Raw genomic sequence first — 26,531 nt, forward strand, 5'->3', positions numbered from 1 at the left:
CTACTAGTAGTAGGACGAGGAAACCGCAGGGGTATCTAAGTGGAACGGAGAGTAGTAGCGACCGACTTACCGGTAGGAAGAGAACACCGCCGCCCGAGGGGTGGATATGGAGACAACGAATCAAGGGGGGAAGAGCCACAGTGCAGAGGCAGAAGGGAGTCAGTTCCAAGTAGACGGATGATCTTGCATTGAGGCTGTCGGAGTCGAAAAGGGAAGGAAAGTCGGCGGGAAATTCGGCCGGAACCCCGCGTAATTTTCAGTCCGGCCAGCCAATACTTTCGATACTTTCATTACATTCCTGCTGGCCGTCTTCGTGTGCCATCGTCAGCCTGAAGACTCCTCGTCCATCTCCCCCTTTCTTGCTCCTCCTAGTCTTCCTTTAGGTCCGTCTGATCTCGCTAAGAGGACCTCGGTGAGATGCTGCTTTGCGATCTGACCGTTTGCCCCCAGCTTTTGTTCGCGCTCCCGGATCCTCCCGCGTCACAAGCGTCAAGGTGGACCTCCCACTGCTTGGAACGTTGCACTCGTCACCACCGTGCGAATCTCCAATCCCACGCCCAGTGGCCTAGAGAGCGAGGTCTCCAGTAGTACCCGAGGATTGCTTTACTGATCAGTCAACCTACCTGCAGAAATTCTAAAGCTACTCTGTACAAGTACTAACACAACTTGGTGTTCAACAGTCGAGGCATAGCCAGAAGCCGGGCTTCTTATGGGCCCCTCGCCTAATTATAATATGTACGATACCCCCAAAGGGAATTTATAAACCGTCATGTCCATCCGGAAAAGTGTGCTGTCATCACTCGTAACCGCAGATATCTATCACGTAGCCACCAACGCCCTCGCTATTGACTGTCCCGGGTCAACCATGAGCCCTAGGGTTTCCGCACGTGTGTATGTAGGGTATACATCTCCTCATGGGCCCCATCACCATCTTTGAAGATATCTGAATCGTTGTCGGTAAATTCATCGCGATAAGGGGAGGCTTGTGTGCGCTGGGGGGAGGTCTCACTGCCACTCTCATCGTCAATCGCCAGGTCGACATGGTCGTCGTCGAGGTCGCCGAATCCGATGCGTTCTTCTTCATCACGCGCAAGAAGAGCGGCCGCGCTGTTCACTTCCGGATCCTCGGAAAACGCGCCATGGGGGCGATGGGCAGCATGGTCAGTTTGCAGCGAGCGTCGGATGTCCTCCCTTTCTTTCGCTTCTAGCTCTTTGGCCCGGGCCAATGTTCTTATCCAAGTGCGTTAGTCTCAAAGGCTTGGGTCAATGCAGGGAGGCACCTTGAGTCTTACCTTCTATATATATACAACCCCGTGAAGATACCAATGCAAATAGAGACAATAATGCTGCAAATATTGACAGCCTTGGAGCCTGCGCTCATCTCTTCATTGTTCTCCGACAAGACGCGCAACCGATTACCGATGAAGGCTGGAACCAGCAGCTTCGGCGAAATGAGTGCCGTGGCAAGCCCATACGTCAACGGTTGAACTGTGGGGAAGGTTGAGACCGCCCCATTGCATACCGAGTAGGGCAGCGGGCAGAGGCGGATCATGCACAGCAATTTCAAGCCGTCATACTTCAGCGTCAGCGACAACGCTGCGAATCTCTTGTCGTGTTCCATCAACCGGTGGACGAATTTGGATAGGATTGTCCGAGACACAATGAAAGAACAAGTCGACCCAAGCACAGTAGCGGAAGCATAAAGAAGCCATCTATGAACGGTGTTAGCCCTCCTTGCACATCAATGCAAACTCTTCACTCACCCTTTCCAGATCCCAAAGATGTAGCCCGCCATAGTTCCAAATGTGGACCATCCAACCAACGGTGGAAAGGAGACAAAGAAAACACACAACCACAGAACCCCGTAGGCTAGAGGAGAATGCTCCCATTGTGCCGCCACGGGTTGAAGCCAGATGAAGACCTTCCCAGTAAAGACAAGAAAGCCTATTCCAAGGAGATTGGCCAATAAGAACGCGGACACCGCCCCTACCCTTTGCCAGAAGTTCATCTTGCGCCACGATTCCAGGAGCTGGTGATATGTCTTGGTTGCTCGGTCTACGATCTGATCTCGGAGGGTAGCGGGTCGTCCGCCGGGGATGCTGGCTGAATTCCGCCTCCCCGGTGCCCTTCGGCTCCATGGCGGATAGGCCTCATCCTCCGACGGAGACAGAGGTTCTGGGGACGAGGTCGAGACGGACAGTGCCCGGGCGGTGGATGAGTAATCCGCAGGCATCTTTCCAAAGGGGAGTTTGAAATCGTGGTCGAGCGTATGATCCTAACTTGATATTCAATATGCGGAGTCAAGCTCGGCTCGATGTCGATATTGGGTGAGGCGGATGAACGCCTGTGCAGAGAAATGGGCCGACGGGCGCAAACCAGTACGCGACTTGGGATTTCGGCAATGTCTGAATGCAACGCTGTAGATGTTCAATGGTCGTTCAAACTGGCGATGCGCAGTTAACAGCAAGGAGGGCGTAGCTAAGCCCTCGTGTAAGGACGAAGCATGAGTGGATGGCGAGAGAGATAGTAGAGAGTCAGGGAGTGAGAAGAGGAAGGGTCCACGACGTCCGGTCTAGCTAGGCGATGATGAAATGGGAGCTGTCCGGTAATTGGTCAATGAGCTTCTGCTAGTTGCAGCAAAGAGGAATGATCTCGGGTGGTGGCAGTGGGGGGTGGAACATAAGATCGGATTAAAATGGCATTTGGTATTAGAGATCGAGAGATGGATGCGATAGAATGACCGCGATATCAATCAGCTCATCCAGTCTTACCTCGTGAGAGTCAGTCCGTCTGCATTTCTCTTGAAGGTGGAGTTTAGTGTCTGCCTGAAGGCGGAAATCGGGGAAGATCTTAGTCAGGATCGCTGCTGACTGTTCCACTTTGCTTGTTTTATACGCCCCGATACGGGGGTTTAGATTACGGATGGTATTATTGTTTGCCCTCAATCGATCGCATCTTGAGTAGTATAGAGTTGTAGTTACATGAATGAAGAACTGCATTGGTGATGTCCCTGACTGTGGGGAGTCACGAATTAATCTACTATCACTTGGGTAGGTAGAGATTGGATTGACACTATGGCGACTCCATCGTCTCCATCTCGATCCTGACCAGCAAGTCTTCTTTCTGCTTAGTCCGGCAGATCGACCAGGAAGGCCCAATTCTTAGTGAGGAATTGGCTGCCAGTCTAGATTTCCTCCCCCAAAAAAAGGGGGGGAAACTTGGGACGGTGACAGCACTGCCGTTTCTTTGGTTGAGAGTCAAATCGCGTCCCGGAAGCTTCAGCTTTGGTTGATGGCCTGTCAATAATAAAGAAAAAAAACATTAACGACAAATAAAAATAACAAGAGTACCTCTTTAGTTGTGTTGGTTGGAAGAGAGATCTATCGGGAGACACCGCGTAGTAATTGTTTGAGGGGGGGAAATAAACCATCAATCAATCAATACCAAATCCCTCCGCTCTCTCCGACTTTCTTGCTTGCTGCCCTCTTTCCTGCTTCTCTCCCCTTCTTTCTTTCTACTTGCTGGCTTTACCCCTCTCACTCCTCCTCCTTCTATTCTCTCTCTCTCTCTCTCTCTCCCCTTCTTCTCTCTTCTGTGTGTCTTGCGCGTCCTCCCTCTTTGGACTTCCTTTTTCCATCTCTCCATCCCGTCTCCTCTTATCTTCTCTCTCCCTTCCTTCCTTCGTTTTCCCGGATCCACTCTCTTCTCCCCCCTCCCCGTCATCATCGATCATTGCACGACGGCTGATGCGATGTAATCACCCGTGGACTTCCAGCTTGTCCCCTGTCGCCTGTCAACCTTGCTAACATCCCTCTTTTTTCCATCAAGCTTTTATATTCGTTTCATGAATTCCAGCTGTCCTGGGAACAAATCATGGACGTGGATCATCGAATCTGACCTGTCTTCTGTTGTCTCCTTGATCTGATTTGATTACTGTTCCCAATCTCCAAACGCCGATTACCCCACATCTTCCTGCACACACCGTGTATCCTCCGTCGCCCTCCTACTTCTGCCTTCCTTCGTTCACAACACCCCTGACGATCCAGCATGATTCAAGAAGACCTCCTCGAGGATTGTCTTCGCATCCTCCAGGATCAAGCTCTGGACGAAGAAGAGCAGGTCGAGAAAATAGAGGATTTTGTACGCGAAAAGACCTCCTTATCAGGTCCGTCTCTAGAAAATGCCGTCCTCGACATCCTCTGGCGCCATCGCAATCGCACCTTACCAGACTCCTCCCCTCCGCCGCCCCGTCATACGGTGATTCGCCGCTCATCTCCTGCCCCTTGGCAGATGGCACGTTCTGCGACCCCATTATCTCCTCACTCGAACCTAGGCACGAGCCCCGGAAGTACCTCCTGGCTCCAGAGCTCCCGAGGCGGCTTATCCCGGCCACCCCTGTCCTCCACCGTATCGCCTTTCACTTCTCCGCGCCCATCGCCTCGACTAGCTCTTGCGCAACCCATCCCTCACTCCCCAAACCTAAACGCATACGAATTCTCCGATCAGAGCCAAGTGTCCGATTTCTATGGTGACTTGGGAAGCGATAGCAATGTGGACTGGCTGGTTGCCGACGACGCGAATAGCGTCACCTCGTCCATTGGGACCCCGAGCATCACAGGAGGGCTGAGCGCCACGGCACCCGAGTTTGTGCCCGATATGAGCCCGCATGATATCTTACGCACTGTTTTGGGAGACAAGCGATCGAACGATGAAATTGAGGCGGCTCTGGAAGCCAACAGCTACGACTTGGGCGCGACGATCGCGTCACTATCGCAACCCGGTGACGGCGACCCCATCTTGCAGCACGCGGAGGATGGCCACGTTGTGGTCGGAAAGTCCATGTCTATGGAGCCACCCAAGATCGCTACACCTCCGAGCAACAGTCGCAGTCCAGTGGTCTGCAAGTACTGGCTGTCTACCGGCCAATGTCTCCGTGCCGATTGCCGTTTCAGTCATGATCTAACCAACCACCTTTGCAAGTGAGTATACTCCTGAGCCTCTCAATGTATTGTTTTCGCAAAAATAGGACCCTAATAGCAGCGCGTTCGTATAGGTATTGGATTATGGGGAACTGCTTGGCAGGTGACGGCTGTCCATTTTCGCATGACCCTTCAGCTCTCGTTGCAAATCTCAGTGTGACAGACGGTACCCCCGGCACAGGATCGCCTGGCACGTCATTTCACATGGAAAGTACCTCAGATGCCTTTCCTCCTCTGCAGTCTACTGCCGGGATGGGAGACCAATGGGCTGGCCAGTATCTTGGCAAGTATCCTGGCCATTTATCCGCGTTCCCTGGCAGCAAATACGTGCCTCAGGCCATGCAGTTTGCTGTTGGCAAGCGGAATGGAAGCATGACCAACCTGAGCCGCCCCCATTCCCGACCAGGGAGTCGGCATCAGCATCGTGAGCTGAACCCGGCTGCCCCATCGGTCGATGATCCAGACGCATTCCCCACCCTTGCTGCTGTCAGTGCCAAAAACACCGGCAAGAAGCATCATGGGAAGCGCGGAAATCGCGACAATATTTCAAGCAGAGAAAACATGCCTACATCTTTAGCGGACGTGGTTCGCATGTCCCCATCTCCGGCACTAGGGAAGGGGAAGACTTCGTCTAAAAACAATCGGGATGGGGCTAAAGGCCGTGAGCATAGCGCAGCCGCTCAGGCAATCCCACCGCCGCAGAATATTCCCTGGTTGGAAACTGGTTCCCGAGCGAACCAACAATATATCAAATACCGGACGGAGGCTATCCGCCATGGTACTGTACGGAACAAATTTCTTCAGAGGTAAGTTGATACTCTTTCAAAGTCAGAAGACTTGGAGCTGATTGTCTGGATAGTGCTGCTCAAGCGTGGAACCGCAATGACGCAAGAGCCGCAAAAGCTCTGTCTCTGCGGGGACAGGCTGAAAACGAAGCCATGCGCAAGTGTCACCGGGAAGCAGCACGACAACTGTACGAAGAACGTAACAAACATCTCTTAGACGCTGGTCTGGATGATGCAGCGGAGGAACTCTATGTTGATTTGCATGGCTTGCACCCCGAGGAGGCCATTGAATACCTGGAGAAGATCCTTCTCAAACATGCCCGCGAAGGCCGGCGAGTAGTCTACGCCATCACGGGCACGGGCCATCATTCAAAGAACGGCAAGGACAAGATCGGCAAGGCCGTCAAAGCATGGCTGAATGAATGGAAGTACCTGTTCCGCGAGTTCAGTGTCCCCGGCGAGCGGGGTGGATATGTTGGAGGCATCCTGGGGATTGACCCCACCAGCTACGATAAATCATTAGCCAAGAGTTTGGAAGACGATGCCAACGGCAAGGCGGAGGCGGACCAGCCTGTCCTGACCATGGGCAAGATCCAGCTATTGAAGCGCGAAGACCTGGAGTCAAAGCAATAATACACAGCAAAATTTTCTCAAACCCTCAAGGAAACCCTTTCTTGGTTCCTGATCCTCAAAGTCAACGTCGCACTCCAGCTCAACCTCGTACACGCTTTGGAGAATACTAGGGTTGATATGAATCCTTGTAGGGAAGCCAATGCGCCGGAGTGTAAGAGGTGATCATTAGACTATCTACTCAAACATTTTCTTGATCTCATTTCGGTTCTACCTTCCCCTCACGAACAAGTACCATCATATATAGTCACTATTCCTAATTTGTCAACCGGCTTGACTACTTGTATATAACTCCACTCACCCAAAGACACGCACATCATCTGTAATCATCTTCATCACTCCGGCTCCTGGTGCCCCCACTCCTCCCTCAAACCCCCAACATCAAATCCACACGCCTCAGCCTTCCTAACCACCGCCCTAGCCTTCTCCGCTACCGGCACATCAATCATCTTCCCATCCAGCGTCCACGCACCCCGTCCGGCCCTCGCAGCCTTCTCATCCGCCACACACACCCTCACAGCCCACTTAACTTCCTCCGGATCCGGCCCAAAGATCGCCTGCGCCGTCTCCACCTGCGACGGATGAATACACTGCTTCCCATTGAACCCCAGCCGTCGCCCATCACGACATTCCTCCTCCAGCACCGCAGGCGGAGACCCGTCCCCCTTGGTAGATTTATACGCCGTGCAGACCAAATCAATAGTCGAGGGGAGGTTCGCAGCGCGAGCAGCAGTAGCAATCATCGACCTTGCGAAGAGGAATTCGGTCAATGATGGGGTGCGAGTGATGCTGAGGTCAAGGGCGAAGTCTTCGGCTGCGAAAATGAGGCCTTGCAGGAGGGGCGTGGAAGCGCAGATTTGGGTGAGGTTTGTGAGGGATTTGGCGGATTCGACTAGAGCGAGGAGGGAAATGGGAGTTCGGGGGGTCGAGGGGTCTTGGGTCTGTTGCTGTTGAGAGAGTGTGTGTGTGATGACGTCGTTCACGAAGGTGAGGTCCGAGGGGGTGTTGACTTTAGGGATGACGATTGTGGTGAGGTTGGGGGATTTCAGCTATTTAGTTTTAGTATATTGGATTGAAAGGGGAGATTTGGGAAAGGATGATGCGTACCACTTCGGTGAGATCACCTAGGGCGAGTCCGCTGTCTACGGAGTTGATTCGCACGGCTCGTTCGCGGATTCCCTGCGGTGCGGGCTCGTCGAGCGCTCTCCGCACCAGGGACCGAGCTTCGGCTTTCTTGTGCGGAGTTACGCTGTCTTCGAGATCGTAGGCCACGCAGTCGGCGGTTAGAGTGCGGGATTTGTCGATGAAGCGTTGGGAGGAGCCCGGGACTGAGATTGGATGGGTTAGTTAGGGGGTCAATTGGTATAGCCGGAGAGGCAGGTTGGGGAGTGGGATGGGTGTGAAAATGCGGGGAGAGCTGCGGGCTGGGAAGAGATGGGGGAGAAGAGACGTACTGTAGAGAAGGGCGCGACGGAGGGTGTTTCTAGCTGCCATTGTGGATGGGAGGAGAGTGCTCAGTTGGGAATATGATAGTGAGTGGCTATCGCACTGAATTGCAATGTCTTCGGTGGATTGAGGAAATGGATGATATCGGATGAAGCTGCAGCGGTTGCGGATTGACCCGCAACTTTAAGAGATCCTCGGTTTGCGCATAAAGGCTTCTCCAGTCAGGAACCGGCCGATGACCTCATCCGGCAGGTGTCGCGACTCGCGCGTATTTTAGTTTGTTCCATTGGCGTTTGCACCATTCCCTTGTGGTGAATATTGGTTTTCCAGCCTTAGCAAAGGCTCAACCTGGGCAATATGAATGAACGCGTGTGCCGATCGCGCATGAAACAGAGGGGGAGTCGGAGAAATAAGATGAAAAGAGTATCAAGTAACCGTCTGCCGCTCCACATTCTGCCGTGCCCCACCGCCCCTGGCTGGAGACACGCAGCATCAACGCAGTCCCGCCTCGCATGATCTGGACTCGTCAGGAGGCTGGTTGAGTGCTGTCTATCTCATGTGCATTGGACTGTTATCAGAGGATACTTCTTGTCTTGATCCTGCACGCTTTCTGTCATCATGGAACAGCAACCGCTCCAGCCGCAGCAGGGCGAACTGAACTGGCGCCTCAGTGCTCACCCGATTACCCTCCTGTTCTTCCTGGGCTTTCGCATCAGCGCCCTACTGATGTACCTCTTCGGCGTGCTCTTTATCAAGAACTTGTGCGTATATCCCTTTCACACTCAAATCTATGACCATAGCTCCCTCGTTCTCCAATTCCGGAACCTCCCAAAACTGCACAATCTAGATCCAACCAACCAACCCAGCTAACCGCCGCAACCAGTGTCCTCGTCTTCATCATCACCCTCCTCATCCTCTCCGCCGACTTCTACTACCTCAAAAACATTGCCGGTCGTCGCCTGGTCGGTCTCCGCTGGTGGAACGAAGTCAACACTTCCTCCGGCGACTCCACTTGGGTCTTCGAGTCCTCCGATCCCACTACCCGCACTATCACTGCCACGGACAAGCGTTTCTTCTGGCTGAGTCTGTACGTGACGCCTGCGCTGTGGATCGGTCTTGCCATTCTGGCCATTATCCGTTTGAGCAGTGTGATTTGGTTGAGTCTTGTTGGTGAGTTTATCCTTACACCTCCCCTTCCAGCAGGTGTATAAGAAGTGTGGAATACTAACTGGGTACAGCCATTGCTCTCGCGCTGACCATCACCAACACTGTTGCGTTCTCCCGGTGCGATCGCTTTAGTCAGGCTTCGACATTTGCGAATAGTGCGCTTTCGGGTGGGGTTATGAGTAACCTTGCGGGAGGTCTGCTGGGCAGGCTTTTCAAGTAGGGTGTATGCCTCTAAATAGGATTAAGCTGGGGTTCATACGGGATGTGGACCTTGGGCGGTCTGTTTTGTCTTTGATTTGTTTTTTTGAGTCGGATTGATGAGTGTAGTGGGTTTGTCCGGGGAGGAAGGAGTAGGTTGGCCTAGGGGAGGGGAGCTTTTGTTTTGTCGGTTATACTCTACTAGCGTTATGGGTTAGATTTTATTGTATTGTATCATTTGTTACTGCTGGTATGTTCAAGATAGTCTCTTAAAAGATATCTGAGTAGATGTAGAGTCTACTTATCGCCATACACTGGGGGTGCATAGTCCAACCTCCAATAGAACTATCAGTCGCAGAACAATAAGGTCAGCTTTGTCTGCCGAATTCCACTGTAAGATTTAAATAAAGCATTATCATATTCCATTATCCAGCTGACGGTATACTATAGGGTACGTGCGTCCTCAACAGTCAACTACGCACGATAGATTATCATCCAACAAACTGTACATTCCTTGCACTCCTCCGTTCCAGGAACCATCAGGTTCAGAACGACCATCCGCCCTGACGGAACATAAATCCCGTTGGATCATATGCCTTAGCGATGCTCGCCAATTTCGCCTTGTTCGTAGGTCCATAACTGCCATACACATCCTGGTAGTCGGCGGCATCGTTCATAAATAGGGGATTGGATCTACAATTATCAGTGCACTGTTCTGAACACCACTAATAGATGTGGGTAAGTAAAGGGAGACTTACGAGATCCAATCAACATCACCCGACTGATAGTGCGTCGGCTTAGTGCCCAGTAGCGTGTTATTAAACGCCTCCTTTACAGTATCCGCAACCTCGCGCAAGTACTCAGGACAAGCATCATTGCAAACCGGGTTGACCCAGATCAAATCATTCTCGACCCAGACACGATCACCGTACGCAGGGTCCAAACCGAGAGCATTACCACCAGCGTTCTGAGAAGCACGAGCAATACGCACTGACAGCGGCTGCGGGGTAAAGGTACCGAGCTGAAAGTCCAAGTTCCGGGAGGAATCATTCTTTATCATAGACTGGTACGTGGTCCAATGGGTCTCAAACAGCTGGGTCATCTGCTGGGACGGCATGTTGGGGAAGGTATTAACGTGGATGGCGGCGTTGATGCCGTAGATCTTGGCTCCGCCTACTGCGTTCGTTAGATCGGTGTAGGTTGTGGTTTTAGTAGAGTCAATGAAGGATTCAATATCTTCCAGTCCGGCAAAGGCGTTGGCGCTGGGCTTGGCCCCGTCGTAGAAGAAGAAAATACCGGGGTTGGAGACCAGGGCTCCGGGCAGGCCAAAGTCGAAGGTCGGGATGATGGCGGCTTTGGCGTCTGGGTATTCGCTGGTGAAGTTGGACAGCGCTTCAAATATTTGCTCGCGTTTGTCGGCAGTATACGAGCGAATGCCACCCCAGACTTGGCCGTTGTCGCCGAGTGGATGGGCCTTGAGTGTGAACTTGGTGACGATGCCAAAGCGGTTGCCACCGCCGCGCAAGGCCCACCAGAGATCTGGGTTGGAGGTGCTGTTTGCGTTGGTTATGGTGCCATTGCCTAGGACTACTTCGAAGTTGACGACGTTGTCGCATGCTAGACCCTGAGTTGGGTTAGTGCTGGGATGTTTTTTGGGGGGCAGAGGGGGGATGGGGGTGAGGTAGTACATATTGAGCTGAGTAGTATGACAGTCCTCCTCCAGTCGTGAGCCCTGCCACGCCGATATTGGCCAATCGGCCACCTACCACGACTTGGTTTGTCTTCTGCGTGACGGCGTAGACATCACCCCAACGTGCTCCCGGGCCGATGTCGAAGCTCAGACCGTCCGAGTTGCGGGTGGTTGAGGACATATTCTCGTTGAACGAGATAAGAACGCCCCCATTAGTACTGGAAAATCCCACATTGAAGTTGTGTCCACCTGCTTTAAGTGCAAAAGGTGCTGTGGGATATTTGTTCAGCTGCTGAACTGCAACGGAGACCTGTTGCGCAGTTGCAGGGAAGAAGGCGCAGGCTGGACGGTTGTCAGCGTTCACACCGTTCCAGTACTCCTTGACTGCATTGCTGTAGTAGGACTGGTTCCAGAATGTCTCAGTTGCGTAGGTGCCTGTGGGGTCCCAGACGGTGTATTGGGGGTAAACCGTGTGTAGGTGTTGGCAAACGGACACAGCGTCGGTGTTAGGTGCTGCCAGAACAGGGGCCACTGCGGCCAGAAGAAGAGCAGCTGCTATCATCTTGAACTTGAATAGCTTTGCTTGGGCCATGTCTGGTACAACGAGGTCTTTTGGCCATCTTAAATGCGAGGCTCAGGGGGTCCATGCTGAACGGACTTTGTATCATCTGCTGCAATGAATCCTCAAAAAAGGGCAATATTTCGTGTCGTATTTGCGTATTTGCAATGTTAGATTCTGGATCGGCACGAACGTTGGGACTAAAATAGGCTGTTTGATGATCCATCGGGCGGAGGATACTCTTCAGGGACTGTCAACTCATCAGAACGGAGGGGGATCTGCACAAAACCTCGAAGCGAAGTCTCAACTTTGAGAGTGACCGAGGATGCACGTGTCTTCCCCGCTGCACAGTGATTCTAATGATTCAGTACCGAGTACCTTCTCTTAGGTAGTTTGAGGAGGTTTGAGAAGTCTGTTAAGGGGTAAATCGAGAGCAAGTATAGAACATATCGTGGCTTACGCTATTTTCCAGGTTGTCAGCTGGAATTCGTCTCTCCAGCTGAGGATACATCAGATTAGCACTTCTTTATTGGGCCGAGGATATTATATCCTTCTTGACAGGTTATTGAACGTCTGAAAATCTCTCATAACCCGGCTTGCATTGGGTGGTTTTCTTTTTCGATGCTTAACCCTGCATAGCACTGTGACAAATATCTCATGTCATAGCCAATCCAAAGGTCCCATGAAATGTGACAGAGCGGAGTGTCAAAACTTACATATATTTCCGCTACAATGAATGAAGAAGAGGTGTAATATTTTATGTCAAATACTGGATGCAAGGGGTGTCCCGCTCAAAAGTTGAATCTCCGGGGCACGGCTCGGGAATATGTAGGGTTTGATGCATCCGCAGTGCTACAGTGACGGGGCAGCAGAAACGTGGTAATTACTTCAGCTCTCCGTAGAACTAACGACACAACAACTTGTTTTCATGACGGATCTTCTGGATAATATTGACAATGAAACTATGAATTTTCCTTGGAAAGCACATCTCTCGGCTACTCAATATCCTTAATAGTTTCAGCTCTATTGATATAGATGATTTCTCAGGAAGAGAAATTCGGCGTCGCGTTGAAGAATCACTGCCGCGTGATACACTGAAAACCAGGTATTTAAGCATCGCATGGTTGCCAAACCAGATACGGTCTCTGGATCCCATAATCTGCCACGGGCAATTTTCTACATTCGCTGAGTTTGAGTTAATGATCGATAACAGGACAGTTCTTCTCAGGCCTCCACTCTGGATCACTAGTCTCAAAACATACAAGCGCTTATCTCTTAGTCACCTAATCTTGGCTAGTTTATCGATTTGACTACAGGCGAACTGAAACCTGAAATCATCAACTTCACGAAGTCCAATTGTCATCTACAAACTACGCACAAGTCATATTTCTCAGTCACTATCGCGTAACTTGAGATGTCACAGAATACGCCACCCACAGTACAGGAGCTGCGCCTGGGCACCCGCAATTCCAAACTGGCATTAGTACAAGCAGAGCATGTCTCCAAGGAACTGACCCGTGCTCACCCCGGTGTCCAGTTTCCCTGGCAAACCGTGGTGGTGCGCGGTGATGTTGACAAGAGCAGTCCTTTCTTGAAGTTTGCAGGGCCATCTGATGCAGCAAAGAACATTTGGACCGAAGAGATGGAAACCAAGCTGTGCGCAGGAGAGCTGGACCTCCTCGTGCATTGCCTGAAAGATATGCCGACGCGCCTACCAGAGAACTGCACACTGGGGGCTATTGTTTATCGGGAAGATCCCACCGATGCGTTGGTGATGAAGGAGGGGCTGCGGTCGCAGTATACGGATCTGAGTCAATTGCCCCCCGGCTCCGTGGTGGGCACTAGTTCCACTAGACGGAAAGCCCTACTTCGTTACAGATACCCACACCTGAAAGTGGAGGAATGCCGTGGCAATCTGTAAACAGCCCCCTACTGTCCCTAATACTCGACATTTTTCTAACTTGACATGGCAGCGGAACGCGACTGAGAAAGCTAGATGACCCAGAAGGTCCATTTTCGGCAATTATCCTAGCCACGGCTGGTATGGTCCGCATTAATCTAGAAGACCGTATCACTAAGCGCTTGCCTCCATCGGAATTCCCGTATGCTGTCGGTCAGGGCGCCTTGGGCATTGAAATCCGCAAGCAGGATACCCAGACAGAGACCATGGTTCGCAAAATTGAAGACCTACTTACCCGACGGATATGTCTGGCAGAGCGCTCACTGCTGCGCACTCTTCAGGGTGGCTGTTCGTCTCCGGTTGCAGTACAATGCACTGTTGAGCAGTCACCGACAGCTTCCTCGGCAGCTCGATTGCGACTAGATGGTACTATTATTCATCCCCATGGGACAACATTGCTATCCGAACGGACGACAGCGGAAGTGGGAACGGATGAGGATGCTGAGGCGCTGGGTGCTACAGTGGCTCAGCTTTTGTTAGCAAATGGCGGGCAAGCTTTGTTGGAAGAAATTCGGTTGCTACAAGAGACGATAACGACCGACGCGAAATAGTGGAGGACCTGAAAATGTACCACTAACTAATAGAATCAATCCCCACTCCATATAAATTGCTACGGCTGCTTACTTTCACGCTATCTATTACCCATGCTCTAGCTGTCGGTGGGAGAGTCCTACCTAAGGAACGGTACCCTTGGAGGCTCCGAATAGCATCAATTTAAGACTATTGGGCATCGCCTTGCTCTCATGGGCCATCAAAGAGCTCATAGGCATGTCGCGATAAAACTCAAATACATAGTCGATAAGTACCGGAAGAATGGCACACCAGTGGATGCATTTTCCGACTACCTTGAACACGCAACATAGGGTGTTTTGCTTAGTTCCTGACAATTTCATGACTGCGTTCCCTCAACCCTCGCAATATAAACGTTTCACCCATACATCTGACATATATATAGAGGTTTTTAGCGTTCCCAGATGCTCTCCTCGCTCTAACCCTCACTTTAGCCTCAGGACAAGATGGTACCCATATCCAGAGGGAACATAGCAGAAACTTTTACGAGCCTTCCAATCAAGTTACTTGCGACGATTGTATCTTATCTACCCAACCGTGATATAGAGTCTTTACGCCTGACGTCCCACCTTCTGCACCAAATCGCGCACTTACGTATGGAACGTGTTTTTTTATCGGCTGACCAACGTAACCTTGATGTCTTTCGTGCGGTTGCCGACCACGAAGTCTTTCGCCAGCACATCCAAGAAATTATCTGGGATGACACGCGGCTGTTACTCCCACCCCGATTTTCGGTGCTAGACTACGGACGAAATCCACGAGAGCCAGGCTCCTGCGCAGGAGCTGAACTCTGGTACATAAATGCTTGCCGAGAAAATATTGCAGATTTGCGGAGGTACCAGGCCGACTATACGGGGCTGGCGGGTAGCATAGAGCGGGCCGAGCAGGATGTTGCTTCCACGGTATGGCTGAAAGAATCTTTTGCTTTTTATAGGAAATTGAGTAGGGAACAGGAAGAGAACATTCGCACTAACGCCGACGTGGAAGCCTTTGAGTATGGGTTGAAGCAATTTCCAGCCCTGAAAAGAGTCACGGTTACACCTGTTACCCATGCACGGATCCTCCACCCTCTTTATCAGACACCCATGATTCGCACATTCCCGCCCGGGTTTAATTATCCTATCCCGTGCGGATGGCCGACACAAAAGGAGAATCATCCAGCCCTTACCCTGTGGACCAATTCGAGCGAGCACGGGAAGGACAGATGGCGTGGAGTCCGGGCTGCACTACATGTGCTGGCAAGAGATAGAGAGCATCACAACGTCTCTGAGCTCGTTTTTGATGTGAACCAGCTGAACACAGGGATCAATTGCACGATCTTTGAACAACCCTGTGAGGAGCTTTTGAACCTCTTATTTACCCTTAAGCAGCCAGGTTTCAAGCGACTTGATCTTGCTATTATATGCCCCAATCAATATGAACGTGGATGGCCTATTTTCTGCAACGGGAATCTGCGAGACGTATTGAGAGTTGCGGTAGATTTAGAGCACTTCAGCTTCAAAGCCAATGTGTCTGCGCTGCAGGAAAACTCGTCTAGTGATATTTACTTTTCGAATATTCGACTTGATACCGTCTTTCCTGTCGCCAAATGGCAGAGACTACACCACTTTGGACTCTCAGGCTTGTCAGTGCATACAACTGACATGGTCAGGCTTCTGGATCGGCTGCCACTCACCATCCGCTCAGTCGAACTGAGCTTTCTGAGTTTTTCAGAGCCCTATATTGACAATTGGTCAATCATGATCGAAGGAATCCGGAACCGTACACGGTGGAGATATCGAAGTATTAGTAAAAGGCCTAAGCTTGTTGTGGGTGTGGATGTAGTGTGGAATCGACAGCCTGGCCTAGGGATCTGGATCGAAAGGGAAGTACACGAGTTTCTGTATGGAAATGGGCTAAATCCATTTGACGAATATGGGATTGTCAGGCCGGGTGTGGGATTTGAGCGGGACTCGTTTAACCCTGATTATGAGCGGCCTCATATTTATCCCGAATGGTTGATTTGGCTGGATGTTATGGAAAACCATGGATTATGACAGTTTTGCAACGTCTGTAGAATTAAGTAGAGTTCTACAGGTTTCATTAAACTCAAAAGATGATTGAGTTAGTGCTAATATTGCTTATAAGCTGGTAGGCTGATCATGCATTGCAGGAGAGGTTCTGGTAACTATTACTACCCCCCCGGCTCTCCATGTACTATCCCGTATTTTCTGTAGATTTCCAAGCTATCATCTCGTAAGATCAAATTTTTGGAACTTTGCAATTTTAGGCTTCTTTCCCTACCCAAGTTCGCAGATCAGAAAAAGAAAGTGCGATGCTTTTTGCTGCCACGTCAATCCCTGTCATTAGCCACAGCTAAAAATCCAGCCTTGCGCGTCTCATTTTCGCCGATCTCCAACATCCATCAACCTTTCCACTCATACCAACACACCAAGACCACCAGTCATCGCTGAACAGAATACGCTCTGTCTGAGATACAGCAAATGAGCTCGCCAACTTCTCTTCGCCATGAAGACTTCACCGTAGCTTGGATCTGCGCCTTGCCCGTGGAGATGGCAGCCGCCGAGGCGCTGCTGGACGAGCGTCTACCCGACCTGCCCGCCCAACCTCACGACAACAACACATATACTTTCGGTGTCTGTCACGGCCATCGCGTTGTTATTGCTAGTCTGCCGTCTGGGGTTTACGGGACTAATTCTGCAGCGGTCATAGCTACTGAAGTCCGCATACGTTTCCCATCTCTTCGGTTTGGACTGATGGTCGGAGTGGGCGGAGGGGTGCGTGACGCTGGAGTTCAGCTCGGGGATGTTGTCGTGAGCAAGCCCACTCGTGAATATGGAGGAGTTATACAATATGACTATGGGAAAGCGATCGATGGGGGTGAATGGGAGCACACGGGAATGTTAAACAAACCACCGACGGTTTTGCTGACCGCAATTTCTAGACTTCAGGCAACACATCTGCAAAAGCCGAGTCGGGTTTCAGAGTTAGTCTCAAAAGTCCTTGCGGTAAACCCGAGTATGGCGGCTACTTTCGGGTGTCCGCAATCATCAGAAATTGCGATAAGTGGGAGAATTACGAGCCTGGAACAGCCGTGTGGAATTCACTACGGCTTGATCGCATCAGGTAACAAGGTCATCAAGGACGGAAAGCTCCGGGATAAAATTGCAAAGAAATATGGCATTCTGTGCTTTGAGATGGAAGCTGCTGGCTTGATGGATAATTTCCCCTGCCTTGTTATCCGAGGAATTTGCGACTACGCTGATACGCACAAGAAGAAAGACTGGCAAGGATATGCCTCCCTGACGGCAGCTGCCTACGCGAAAGAGCTCCTCACTGTGATCCCGAGGCATTCTGTTCTAGAGGCCCCAACTGCCGCGTTAAGCCTGGACTGTAAGTGCGCGTGGTACTATATACTCGTCGGTGTCATTGCATAGGGACTAAAAATTGCGGCACCAGGGCAGATTGGTAATTACTCTTCGATAAGGGAGCCATTGTCCAGTGGTTGGGTCAGCAAGTCGAGTAAGAAACTCTCGGGTAGTATGTTTCACAAAACTTACGCGTTGGCTTAGGATTCGCTTGTGATGACGATTTTCTGGCGCGCATCACACGCTACGACCACGAAAGAGTACACCAGAGGCTTTCACGGAAAAGACTCCTCGGAACTACACAATGGTTCTTAGATCACCCGGAATTTCAGGCCTGGCTTTCTAACAAGGCCTATCCTTGGCTATGGTGCTCTGGTAAAAGTAAGCGCCCCCAAGATCTCTCATGCATGGCATTGGTCACTTACTATGCCACAGTCGGCTCTGGGAAATCCATTATCGCGTGAGTATGGCGTTGTCTATGATTGAGGAAGGGCCTTGTACTGATGACCCGATAGAGCCACCGCAATTGAGGAAGCGCGTAGAAAATCGTTGCAACCCCATGCCCCTATCATCTTCTTTTACTGCGACGTGCAATATGATTCGGACCTATCTCAGTTGCTCTCGAGCTTCATACGTCAACTGACAGAATTCATCATCAAGAGGGCTCAGCAATTCTCGGGAAACGGCCAAAGAATGCTGCAAAGATATTTCGGAAGCGAAAGGGAAGTCCCGGGTATTGATGATTTGGAAGACATATTTGCTAGTCTGTCTTCTGATGTGTCATATGCCACCTATGTAATAGATGGCCTTGACGCATTGGAACAGGTAGACGCAAGGCGTCTCCTTACTTATCTCAGATCGCTATGCAGAACCGGCGGGGATAAAGCCATAGGCCCACGGCTACTCATTTTCAGCAGAGAATACTTTGTGGGAGGCACAAGTGTCGCGACATACCTTCCGAATGTACCTCAAATCTCCACGACTTACAATGTGTTACAAGATATTCGAGTCTACATAAGAGAAAGTATTGCAGACCAAATGGTGCTTCAACAGCTTACTGAAGACAATCAGCTTATCAGGGATATGGAAAATATCTTACTGCAAGAGTCTTCGGGAATGTAAATCAAGCCTATAAACCTACATTACGTGCTACTTTTACTGATAGACTGCAGGTTTCTGTGGGTTTATCTGCAAATCGAGATCATTTGGTATACTTGTGCCACCGAGCAAGAAATACGTGTCGCTTTAGCAACTTTACCAAAAGGTCTTGAGGAAACATACCGGCGCTGTGTGAAGAGGATAAAATGTCACGACCTTCGTGCTATCAGAACACTTATCTGGGTTCGCTTCAGCGCACGACCGCTTCATTGTGAAGAATTGCAGGAAGCAGTAGCCTTGGACTTGAACGACAAATGCTGGGACCGGGGAAAGATTCCACGAAGTGACTTTATCTTGGGTTGGTGCGCAAACCTCGTCGTCTTAGACCCTGTCGATAGCTGTGCGCGCTTCGCACACCCATCAATCTGCCAGTACCTTGACAGCAGTTTCGATGCATATTTGCCTCAATTTGCAGAGTCCTTCCGCTCAGGGAACCAGATTTGTGGACGTCTTTGCATCACGTATCTTTCGTTCTCTGATTTCAACCTTCATCTTTCAAAGACAACAAAGTCTGTGGAGTGGAATGTGCGAGGCAAAGACTTGCTTCCACAGTATGTCCCATGCTTTCGCCTTATCAAAAGTCTTTTGTCATCGAGGCTAGAGCGTCGTTTCTCTGTCTCACTACCTTCACCCCACATACGTACTGTGCCATCGCCGTCTTCAGCGCGCTATCGGTTTCTGTCCTATGCACGAAGTCATTGGACAACTCATACCAAGCAATTCTCCGAGGAAGATCCTCTGTGGGGCATGTTCAAGCTCTTGGCACTGACATCTAATGAAAGTTGGGGTCTTCATCCATGGAGAGCAGATGCTCGCTCTCAGTTTTCGCACTTGCAAGCCATGTTTGGATGGGCAGTCAGGGAACGCCACTTGCCACTTTTCAGACTTACAATGCAATTTCCAGACCACATACGACGCATTTGTGATTTACCGCTTAGTGGGGAGCTGCTTCCGGCCCTACACTATGCTTGTAAACAGGGATATTCTGATGTGGTCTCCCAGCTACTGCCCTTCTGTGACATCAACAGAGCGGATCTGCAAGACTTCACCCCATTGCACTACGCTGTTGAAAGAGGCCATGCTAACATAGTGGAGATTTTGTTATCTCAGAAAAGGCTTAACGCTCATAGAAGTTCTGACGTCAAAGGAGAACTGCTTCTGTTGGCGTCTAGTAAAGGCCATACAGAAACGGTCAATATCCTCATAAAGAAAGGTGCAGATCTAGAGGCCAGAAATTCGAAATCACAAACTAGCCTGATATTGGCTGCTGCGTCTGGTCATATACTCACGGTAAAGCTCCTCGTTGAGGAGGGAGCCGATATGGAAGCCGTCGATCATGAAGGGGATACTGCCCGTCTCTATGCTCTTCAGAACCGTAACATGGAAGTAGTCAATTGCTTTTTTGACATTGACCTGGCAAACAATCGGTGCAAGATGGAATCCGTGCTACTTGCAGCAGTTCAGGATGACGATCCTGAATTGGCCACTCTTCTAATCAATAAGGGGCTCGACCCGAACTCAAGTTGCAAGACGGGCATCAGTCGGGATGATTGTACAATTCTCACTTGGGCCGCCAAGAAGGGATACAAAGATTTGGTGCAACAGCTTATTCACTACGGTGCGGATGTCAATTTGCAGGATAACAAACGTTGGACTCCACTTGCTCGGGCTGCACAGTATGGTCATGACTCCGTCGTCAGACTACTTATCGAGCGTAACGCCTTTATTGATTTTCCTAACGATAGCTTTACGCCCCTTCAAGTTGCTGCAGCCAACGGAGAAGATAGCACGGTGAAAAGTCTCATTCAGCATGGCGCAGATGTTAATCTCTCTTACGAACAGTTTACGCCCCTTCAACTTGCTGCAGCTAATGGGAGAAAGAGCACAGTCCGAATTCTCATCCAGCATGGAGCGAGTGTCACACATCTAAAACTGGCACCCGATTCATTCAAGTACACATATCTAGGGGATGATGTGTTGAAGCTGTTGAGCCTAGGAAGGGCCTCTCCATTGGAGATTCGAAACACTGGGGGTCGCACAGCTTTTAGGAGGGCCGTAGAGATGGGTCATATGGGTAGAGCCAATAACCATGAGCGGCGACTAGTCGCGCGGCGTCCTCTCGAATAGATGAATATAGTCATTACAATTTAGTCCCGATTTTGGGGCTATTTAGCCGATCGAAACGTATGCGAGACTGATGGTGCAAATGCTGTTGCCTTGGCTGTCCGGCAGGGTTATTCAGCTATTTTACGGCTTTTACGTGCCAGCTCTGCTGATTGAAGAAGCCTATAGCAGTTTCGGAATTGCTATCACACACAGAACCTAGCTGTGTCAATTGGAATGTTTGCTCAATGAGGTGCTCTGCTGTTCTATCATGTTCCGTGAGGCTATTCTGATGTATACTACAACATTTCTTGTCTGAAGTAGACAGCGCCCAGGGTTGAGTTATCAATCTTGTATATCATTCGTTCCATTGTATAACATATTGCTGGGCGAACGGGCACGCCAAGAATAATATAGAGCGTGGGAAACTGGGTTTGAAAGATCGAATGATAGCATAAAGCAGGAAATTCAAGAAGCGGAACCCAGATAAGCCTCCAAGAATACCTGAATTCAGCCGGCGGTGAACAGACTTTAGGAACTGTAGTAGATCTGGAAATCGTGCGAGAACCCCATTCAAATCTGGTTCACGGTCGTCTATTTTGAATCCTACCCTTAACACCACAATTGAGAAACCAGAAACCTGTCAACTGCGAGCGTGCGCGTGGGATTTTCCATTCGAGGACCAGTTCAAGCTTCAGGAGTTTTCAGCTTCATTTACAAGGCTGCAACCACAATCCTGCGCCTGCAAGGCTGAGTGCTCCTGGAGGTGTTATCTCATCCTCTGAAACCGTCTAATGCATGAATGAGGTCTAATCGCAGCGCTTATGCAAGTCGCCAGAACTGTCATTTGGCTTGCGCAGGGGTTGAAAGCCAACGGCACGAGGCTAACGACGCTCCTAATGCACCTTCGCTGCGCCGCATTGCTTCCTTAGCGTGCTTTTTTCATTGCGTTATCTCAGAGAAATTGTCCGTTGGAAAGAGTCGGTGAAAGGCAGATACTATGCCTCTGTCTGAAACAATCTCATGATAGGGTTACAATATTCAACTTGTTGTATTTCTAACTAGAGGTGGGAGTGAAAATTACTAGGGGTATTCACCTGCGGAGAGTGAACCGCACATTGAGGAAGCCTGCTACCGCGTATTCTATCTATCGAAAGGTATCTCTGATTGCAAATTTCCACCTCAACACAACAGGGATCCTGTTTCCTGCTTTTCCAACTGAGCTCAACTTCAGTTCTGCCTGTCGTCGTGCTTGATTCAGCCTCGCCGAAAGCCTTATTTCACCCCCACTGCCTTGGAAGTTGTGGGACATCCTCATTGTAATACCTTCCTTTCTTGCCTTCAATCAGCTTTACAATAATATCTTGCCTCGTTTAAATATCTTCAAGCGGGTCTCTTCATCCTCTGTTACCATCACACTCATGCCGACCTTCTCGCGCAAACCTAGAAAGCCTAGAGCACGCATCAAGACTGGCGGTATGTGGAACGATGAAGAGAGACAGCGCTTCTGGGATCAGCGAACAATGTACAGTCACATGCCCTGGAAGGAATTTCGCAAGGTGTGCATAGATTGTTCCTTCCCCTTTATTTATCATTGACTCCCTCTACCCACGGTGGCATACTTACACTCTACGCAGCAGTTCTTCCCCCATAGAAGCCAAAACGCCCTAGAGAAGGCCTATTCCGTATGTCTTATCTGCTCCCACTGCCAGAACATATCTGACTCCATAATAGATTATGAGTATACAAAGACGACGAGAAGCCAACATTGTAAGTTTGGCTCGCTTCACCTCTATATTGATAGCTGTCTTACTGATTCCAAAGTCAAACCCTGATACCCCTCGGGACCCTCCTCCAGCCCGCATTGTAACGCTACGAACTAGGACCAATAAGCGTGCACTGCCCGACGAAATGGCGCCTGGGAACCGTCCAGGGAAGCAGACCAGAACAGCTGCGGTCCTTTCGTCGGGAAAGGAGCAAGTGGAAGAAACGGATCAAAACAATATGACAGACGAGGATACCTCTTCGGACTATGAACAGGACTCCGATGAAGAGACACTTCAGGGGCCCAGTCTACCATGTGAAAGAGAAGGTCTAGATGGAATCGAGACAATCGTCATCGATGATACGAACAATGCTCCTGAAAGCCACCAAAACGGCGAAGAAGATGCAGGGGTAGGCAGACCTGATGCCCAGGGAGATACTGATATGCCTGACTCTCGCCCTAACGGAAGTGTAAGATACACATGCTCACCAGCCTTGCGTCAAGCCAAGCTAACTGACACGTTTCAGACGCCCGTATCCAGCAATAAAACCCCTCCTGCAGGCCCCATGCCCGGGCGAACAAGCATGACACCGAGTTCAAGAAGTGGAGAAAATCACCAAGGCCACCAGAGAAGTACAAAAGAGGCGACTGAGCCTACTAGGCCTTCCCTTCCATCGGACGTGCAATATCTCAAAAACCTCATATGGAGGTTTGAAACTACATTCTTCAAAAACTATGATCAGGAGAAAGTCATCGCCTCGCTGCAAAGCCAGGTTGACGATCTCAAAAAGATCAATTCAGAAAAGACCGCCAAGCTGGAGTCCGCACAAGAGGCGAGTAGGAGACATACCCAGACTATCAAGTCCCTTGAACAACGTGAGCAGAAGTATAAAAAGGAGATTAATGACTTGAAAAACAAGCTCGTACTTTCTGACCAGCGAGCTACGATCTTCGAGCGCAAGGTAGCTGTGGCTCGAAGCATGAACAAATGTGAAACGTGTCTGAGGGTCGCCAAGATCGTGAACGCGGACGCCGAGCAGTCTTCGAGTGGGCCAATTTCATGAACACATTCTGTTTGGATGTTTCGATATATATTCGGGTTGTTTATTTTCTTTTCCGTTCTCACGTCGCTGTGGGTCTCTATTTATGCATGGTCTCACCTTTTACTTTAGCATTCACATGAACTTTTAGCATTTGATATATAGGTCGAGATATATGATAATACCACGTCCCATTTTCCTTGCGATTAGCTTAGAAGGCTCCTAGCTAGTAGTATCTCTGTAATCCAAATTCCCGCAATAATGGCTCCCTATATTGAAAGACCTCTCTGTCAAGATCTGAAACACGGTCTCTGTGAGTTTCACTATGGTACATTATCGAAGGAGTTCCACAGCGGGGTAGAACTATGTATAACTCATTCACAAAGCGGGATGCTCGAAAATATATCCAAAAACAACTGAGCTTGCTCTGACTCTTCGTGCCGACTACATTGGTTGAGAAATTCCTCTGTTGGGAGCTTGATATGTTGGAAAATAAAGTCGGTGGTCAATGTGTCTAATGGATTACTTGTATGCTCTTGAGGTTCGTTGACTGCAGGTATGTGAGTAAGCGATAATCTGTAGGAAGGTGTTGAGGTGGTAGAGTTGGCTTACCAAGGGCGTCAAAGACCACCAGTAGCCGTTGAATACAGTAATCCGCCTTCTGGTTCACGATGCTTCCTCTACTAATATTTCTCATGGTGGAGAGACATACTTCTATTTCCTGGCGGATCTGGACTGGCGTCGGCTCGGAATCTAAGGGGTATTGCTGGCGGACGAGAAATATTGCTAGGCAGTGGAGGATGGCTGTGAATACTAGAGATATTTTAGCATGTTGGTTCACAGGCGAGAATCTTTTGGGAAGACAAACTTGTATAGTTGCATGTATACCATGATGCATATATGTCTATAAATCCTTGGAGGGTGGAAATGTGTGATACCAAACCCTGCACTTCTTGTAATGCCAACCAGTCATCCCAAAGGATCTGGGAGCAACTGCGCTGAATAATTTCCCGAGTACGGTTTCCAAGCAATTTCATTGAGTCAGGCTCTAAGATTCTCATCATTAGAGGGAAGTTCATGGTCAGTTCCAGTCTATGGTATTGTATGCATAGGAGTACTCCTACGGCCCAGCGAGCATCTGGGACCGCTGATTGTTTCAGTAACTCTTCACTCGGGAGCAGGGAAATGCACTCAGGAAGACTGTCGGCCCATTGTTCCAGCTGGAAGTGTAGATTATCACGCTTGTTAATGGCTGTCTGTATGTCGAGAGACTGGCCGGAGTCCAAATTCTGATCGTACATTGTTTCGATTATGTCGTCCAGGAGTGTGTTAGAGGAACTTTATGAAGTAAGCATGTGTAAATTTATATCCTTTGGGGTTAACCGACGCCATCTGAAACACATAAAGGGAACTTATATCTCCGAGTATTGCGGGCTGTTTTATGTCGCAGGTCTTTTCAATAGAGCAAGGTATAAGAAACGGTCTCCCTTGGGTCAATCCCATAATCCTACTAAGGTCAAAACTGCTGCCGCTGAATATGGTAGTTATAGGTGTGAAGGAGAACAACGCTGCCTATTTCCCGAAGGAAATAACAGTAACATCAACCTACCTATCATTATACACAATTCCCAACCACAATCTTCGATGCAGACTGTCGGGTGTGTGTCCATGAGCATCCCGAACAGAGGCACAATGAAAGCCCATCTGCAATGCTGCTCTGACACAGTTTGTATGGGTCGTATAACTCAATGTAGACCTCTGATGATTCTGCTCGTAAAGAGACTTTAGCAGTAATGTCTGTACTGCATTACTGTTAACTCAGATAAATCATTGGAAAGGCATAGGTGACTCACCTAGTTCAAAAGTTGGTCTCTCCAGTGCTTGCTGGTCGAGAAGACCTGCGCAATGGCTGTAGAATACCTCTGCCTCCGGAAGCTGCAAGGACGCAGATGCATGTGCCCAAATCACATTCAGAAGAGCCAAAAAGCCCCTTTGGAACCTTGGGGGTCTTTCAAGAAGAGCTTTCTCATATGTATTTAACAAGGATTCATAGTAGACATATGGAAGGATAACACCGATTGTTGTGGAAAAGCGACTAATAAGATACTGTACCTCATCTCTAGACGGTAGGGCGTGCATATCTTCCAGAGATACTGAGAATTGCTTTACCAATGATAGTTTCTCCCTCGCGGATTTTGGGTTTTCTTCCGATAGGCTGCAGCTTTGAAGAGCCGTAGATGCATGACTGCTTAGCGTGAGGTGTAGGAGAGCGCTTTCTGCGAATGCGTTTGAGATGTGTCTAAACATGGCGTAGTTCGAACTAGACCCTACCTCAGACAATCAGATTGTCTGGCGTTAATGTTAGAAGGCTACCTACCAAAGTATACATGTCCAAGTGACGTCTCAGAGAATGCATGTGTGGCAAGCTCATCAACACTTGTATCTTCGCTCACTGTTTTCCCAACTGATGAACCTGGTGAATGTGTTTGCGATCCGGTTTTATGACCGACTTTATCCTCCAGTATCTCAATCCGGTGAGCTAAGCCCTGCTGGTCTCTATATAACGAAAATCAGCATTCATCTACCTCCGGCATCTTACGCAGCTTGACCTCTTAGCCTTTGGGCGTCGGATACCAGACTCTGTAGGCTGCTGATACTTGCATTCTCTCCTCCTATGCTGACATCGCGCACACACCGGCCTTGTTCCCTCACACTATTGATGTCAGTGCTGTGTAATCGAAGTTAGCTGTCTCAATGTGGATGCACTAGTAAATACCTTTAGCTTCCTGTATCGGCATTCCGAACAGGCAACCTCAGTTCGTCGCCTGCGATGTGGGCGACCTGACATGGTAGCAGTTTTCCCGGACGATTGCATTCAGATTAGTGAGGGATCAAAGCAAGCATTCTCATCTCAACAATAGTTTAGTGTCCTGTATAATGCGGGGAAACTCTCCACCCGGTCTCGTTCACCTCCTCTGGACCAATCGGATTTGCGCTTCCCGAGCGTAGCCGAAGGTGTCCTCATCGGGCTGTAAGACATGAAAGAGTATCCCAGTAATTTGTATTATGGCTCAGACCTGCAGCTAGAAAAAGATATTCGGGCATAAGATCTC

At 49.7% G+C, this 26,531-nt stretch overlaps 10 protein-coding genes across 10 annotated transcripts; 6 read left to right on the plus strand and 4 right to left on the minus strand.

Moving 5' to 3' along the window:
- Nucleotides 1-872: 872 nt before the first annotated feature.
- On the minus strand, nucleotides 873-2,233 carry AtWU_05667 (TVP38/TMEM64 family protein; the record flags this gene model as incomplete). Its single annotated transcript, XM_035500777.1, has 3 exons — nucleotides 873-1,230; nucleotides 1,293-1,712; nucleotides 1,764-2,233. 3 exons carry the CDS (start codon nucleotides 2,231-2,233, stop codon nucleotides 873-875), a joined length of 1,248 nt encoding a protein of 415 aa, XP_035356670.1.
- A 1,814-nt stretch (nucleotides 2,234-4,047) lies between these two features.
- AtWU_05668 (CCCH zinc finger and SMR domain protein) lies at nucleotides 4,048-6,397 on the plus strand (the record flags this gene model as incomplete). Its single annotated transcript, XM_035500778.1, has 3 exons — nucleotides 4,048-4,979; nucleotides 5,054-5,785; nucleotides 5,839-6,397. 3 exons carry the CDS (start codon nucleotides 4,048-4,050, stop codon nucleotides 6,395-6,397), a joined length of 2,223 nt encoding a protein of 740 aa, XP_035356671.1.
- Nucleotides 6,398-6,729: 332 nt separating this feature from the next.
- Nucleotides 6,730-7,888, minus strand: AtWU_05669 (HpcH/HpaI aldolase/citrate lyase family protein; the record flags this gene model as incomplete). The annotated part of the gene is made up of 3 exons (XM_035500779.1): nucleotides 6,730-7,443; nucleotides 7,502-7,722; nucleotides 7,849-7,888. 3 exons carry the CDS (start codon nucleotides 7,886-7,888, stop codon nucleotides 6,730-6,732), a joined length of 975 nt encoding a protein of 324 aa, XP_035356672.1.
- Nucleotides 7,889-8,458: 570 nt separating this feature from the next.
- Nucleotides 8,459-9,227, plus strand: AtWU_05670 (DUF846 domain-containing protein; the record flags this gene model as incomplete). Its single annotated transcript, XM_035500780.1, has 3 exons — nucleotides 8,459-8,601; nucleotides 8,724-9,010; nucleotides 9,079-9,227. The coding sequence occupies 3 exons, from the start codon at nucleotides 8,459-8,461 to the stop codon at nucleotides 9,225-9,227; spliced, it is 579 nt and encodes a 192-aa protein (XP_035356673.1).
- A 523-nt stretch (nucleotides 9,228-9,750) lies between these two features.
- On the minus strand, nucleotides 9,751-11,457 carry AtWU_05671 (FAD-binding domain-containing protein; the record flags this gene model as incomplete). The annotated part of the gene is made up of 3 exons (XM_035500781.1): nucleotides 9,751-9,898; nucleotides 9,964-10,829; nucleotides 10,894-11,457. 3 exons carry the CDS (start codon nucleotides 11,455-11,457, stop codon nucleotides 9,751-9,753), a joined length of 1,578 nt encoding a protein of 525 aa, XP_035356674.1.
- A 1,411-nt stretch (nucleotides 11,458-12,868) lies between these two features.
- AtWU_05672 (porphobilinogen deaminase) lies at nucleotides 12,869-13,965 on the plus strand (the record flags this gene model as incomplete). Its single annotated transcript, XM_035500782.1, has 2 exons — nucleotides 12,869-13,371; nucleotides 13,428-13,965. 2 exons carry the CDS (start codon nucleotides 12,869-12,871, stop codon nucleotides 13,963-13,965), a joined length of 1,041 nt encoding a protein of 346 aa, XP_035356675.1.
- Nucleotides 13,966-14,430: 465 nt separating this feature from the next.
- Nucleotides 14,431-16,020, plus strand: AtWU_05673 (thioesterase-like family protein; the record flags this gene model as incomplete). The annotated part of the gene is made up of 1 exon (XM_035500783.1): nucleotides 14,431-16,020. One exon carries the CDS (start codon nucleotides 14,431-14,433, stop codon nucleotides 16,018-16,020), a length of 1,590 nt encoding a protein of 529 aa, XP_035356676.1.
- Nucleotides 16,021-16,467: 447 nt separating this feature from the next.
- Nucleotides 16,468-20,637, plus strand: AtWU_05674 (putative ankyrin repeat-containing protein; the record flags this gene model as incomplete). The annotated part of the gene is made up of 5 exons (XM_035500784.1): nucleotides 16,468-17,377; nucleotides 17,444-17,506; nucleotides 17,557-17,812; nucleotides 17,868-18,470; nucleotides 18,525-20,637. 5 exons carry the CDS (start codon nucleotides 16,468-16,470, stop codon nucleotides 20,635-20,637), a joined length of 3,945 nt encoding a protein of 1,314 aa, XP_035356677.1.
- A 1,397-nt stretch (nucleotides 20,638-22,034) lies between these two features.
- On the plus strand, nucleotides 22,035-23,442 carry AtWU_05675 (flavin reductase like domain family protein; the record flags this gene model as incomplete). Its single annotated transcript, XM_035500785.1, has 5 exons — nucleotides 22,035-22,172; nucleotides 22,251-22,298; nucleotides 22,348-22,383; nucleotides 22,438-22,848; nucleotides 22,906-23,442. 5 exons carry the CDS (start codon nucleotides 22,035-22,037, stop codon nucleotides 23,440-23,442), a joined length of 1,170 nt encoding a protein of 389 aa, XP_035356678.1.
- A 350-nt stretch (nucleotides 23,443-23,792) lies between these two features.
- On the minus strand, nucleotides 23,793-26,293 carry AtWU_05676 (fungal specific transcription factor domain-containing protein; the record flags this gene model as incomplete). The annotated part of the gene is made up of 8 exons (XM_035500786.1): nucleotides 23,793-23,968; nucleotides 24,031-24,231; nucleotides 24,362-24,756; nucleotides 25,028-25,220; nucleotides 25,272-25,745; nucleotides 25,796-25,974; nucleotides 26,018-26,146; nucleotides 26,265-26,293. The coding sequence occupies 8 exons, from the start codon at nucleotides 26,291-26,293 to the stop codon at nucleotides 23,793-23,795; spliced, it is 1,776 nt and encodes a 591-aa protein (XP_035356679.1).
- Between the last annotated feature and the right edge of the window lie 238 nt (nucleotides 26,294-26,531).

This window comes from Aspergillus tubingensis (assembly GCF_013340325.1).
Source record: "Aspergillus tubingensis WU-2223L DNA, scaffold_7, whole genome shotgun sequence".
NCBI lineage: Eukaryota > Fungi > Ascomycota > Eurotiomycetes > Eurotiales > Aspergillaceae > Aspergillus > Aspergillus tubingensis.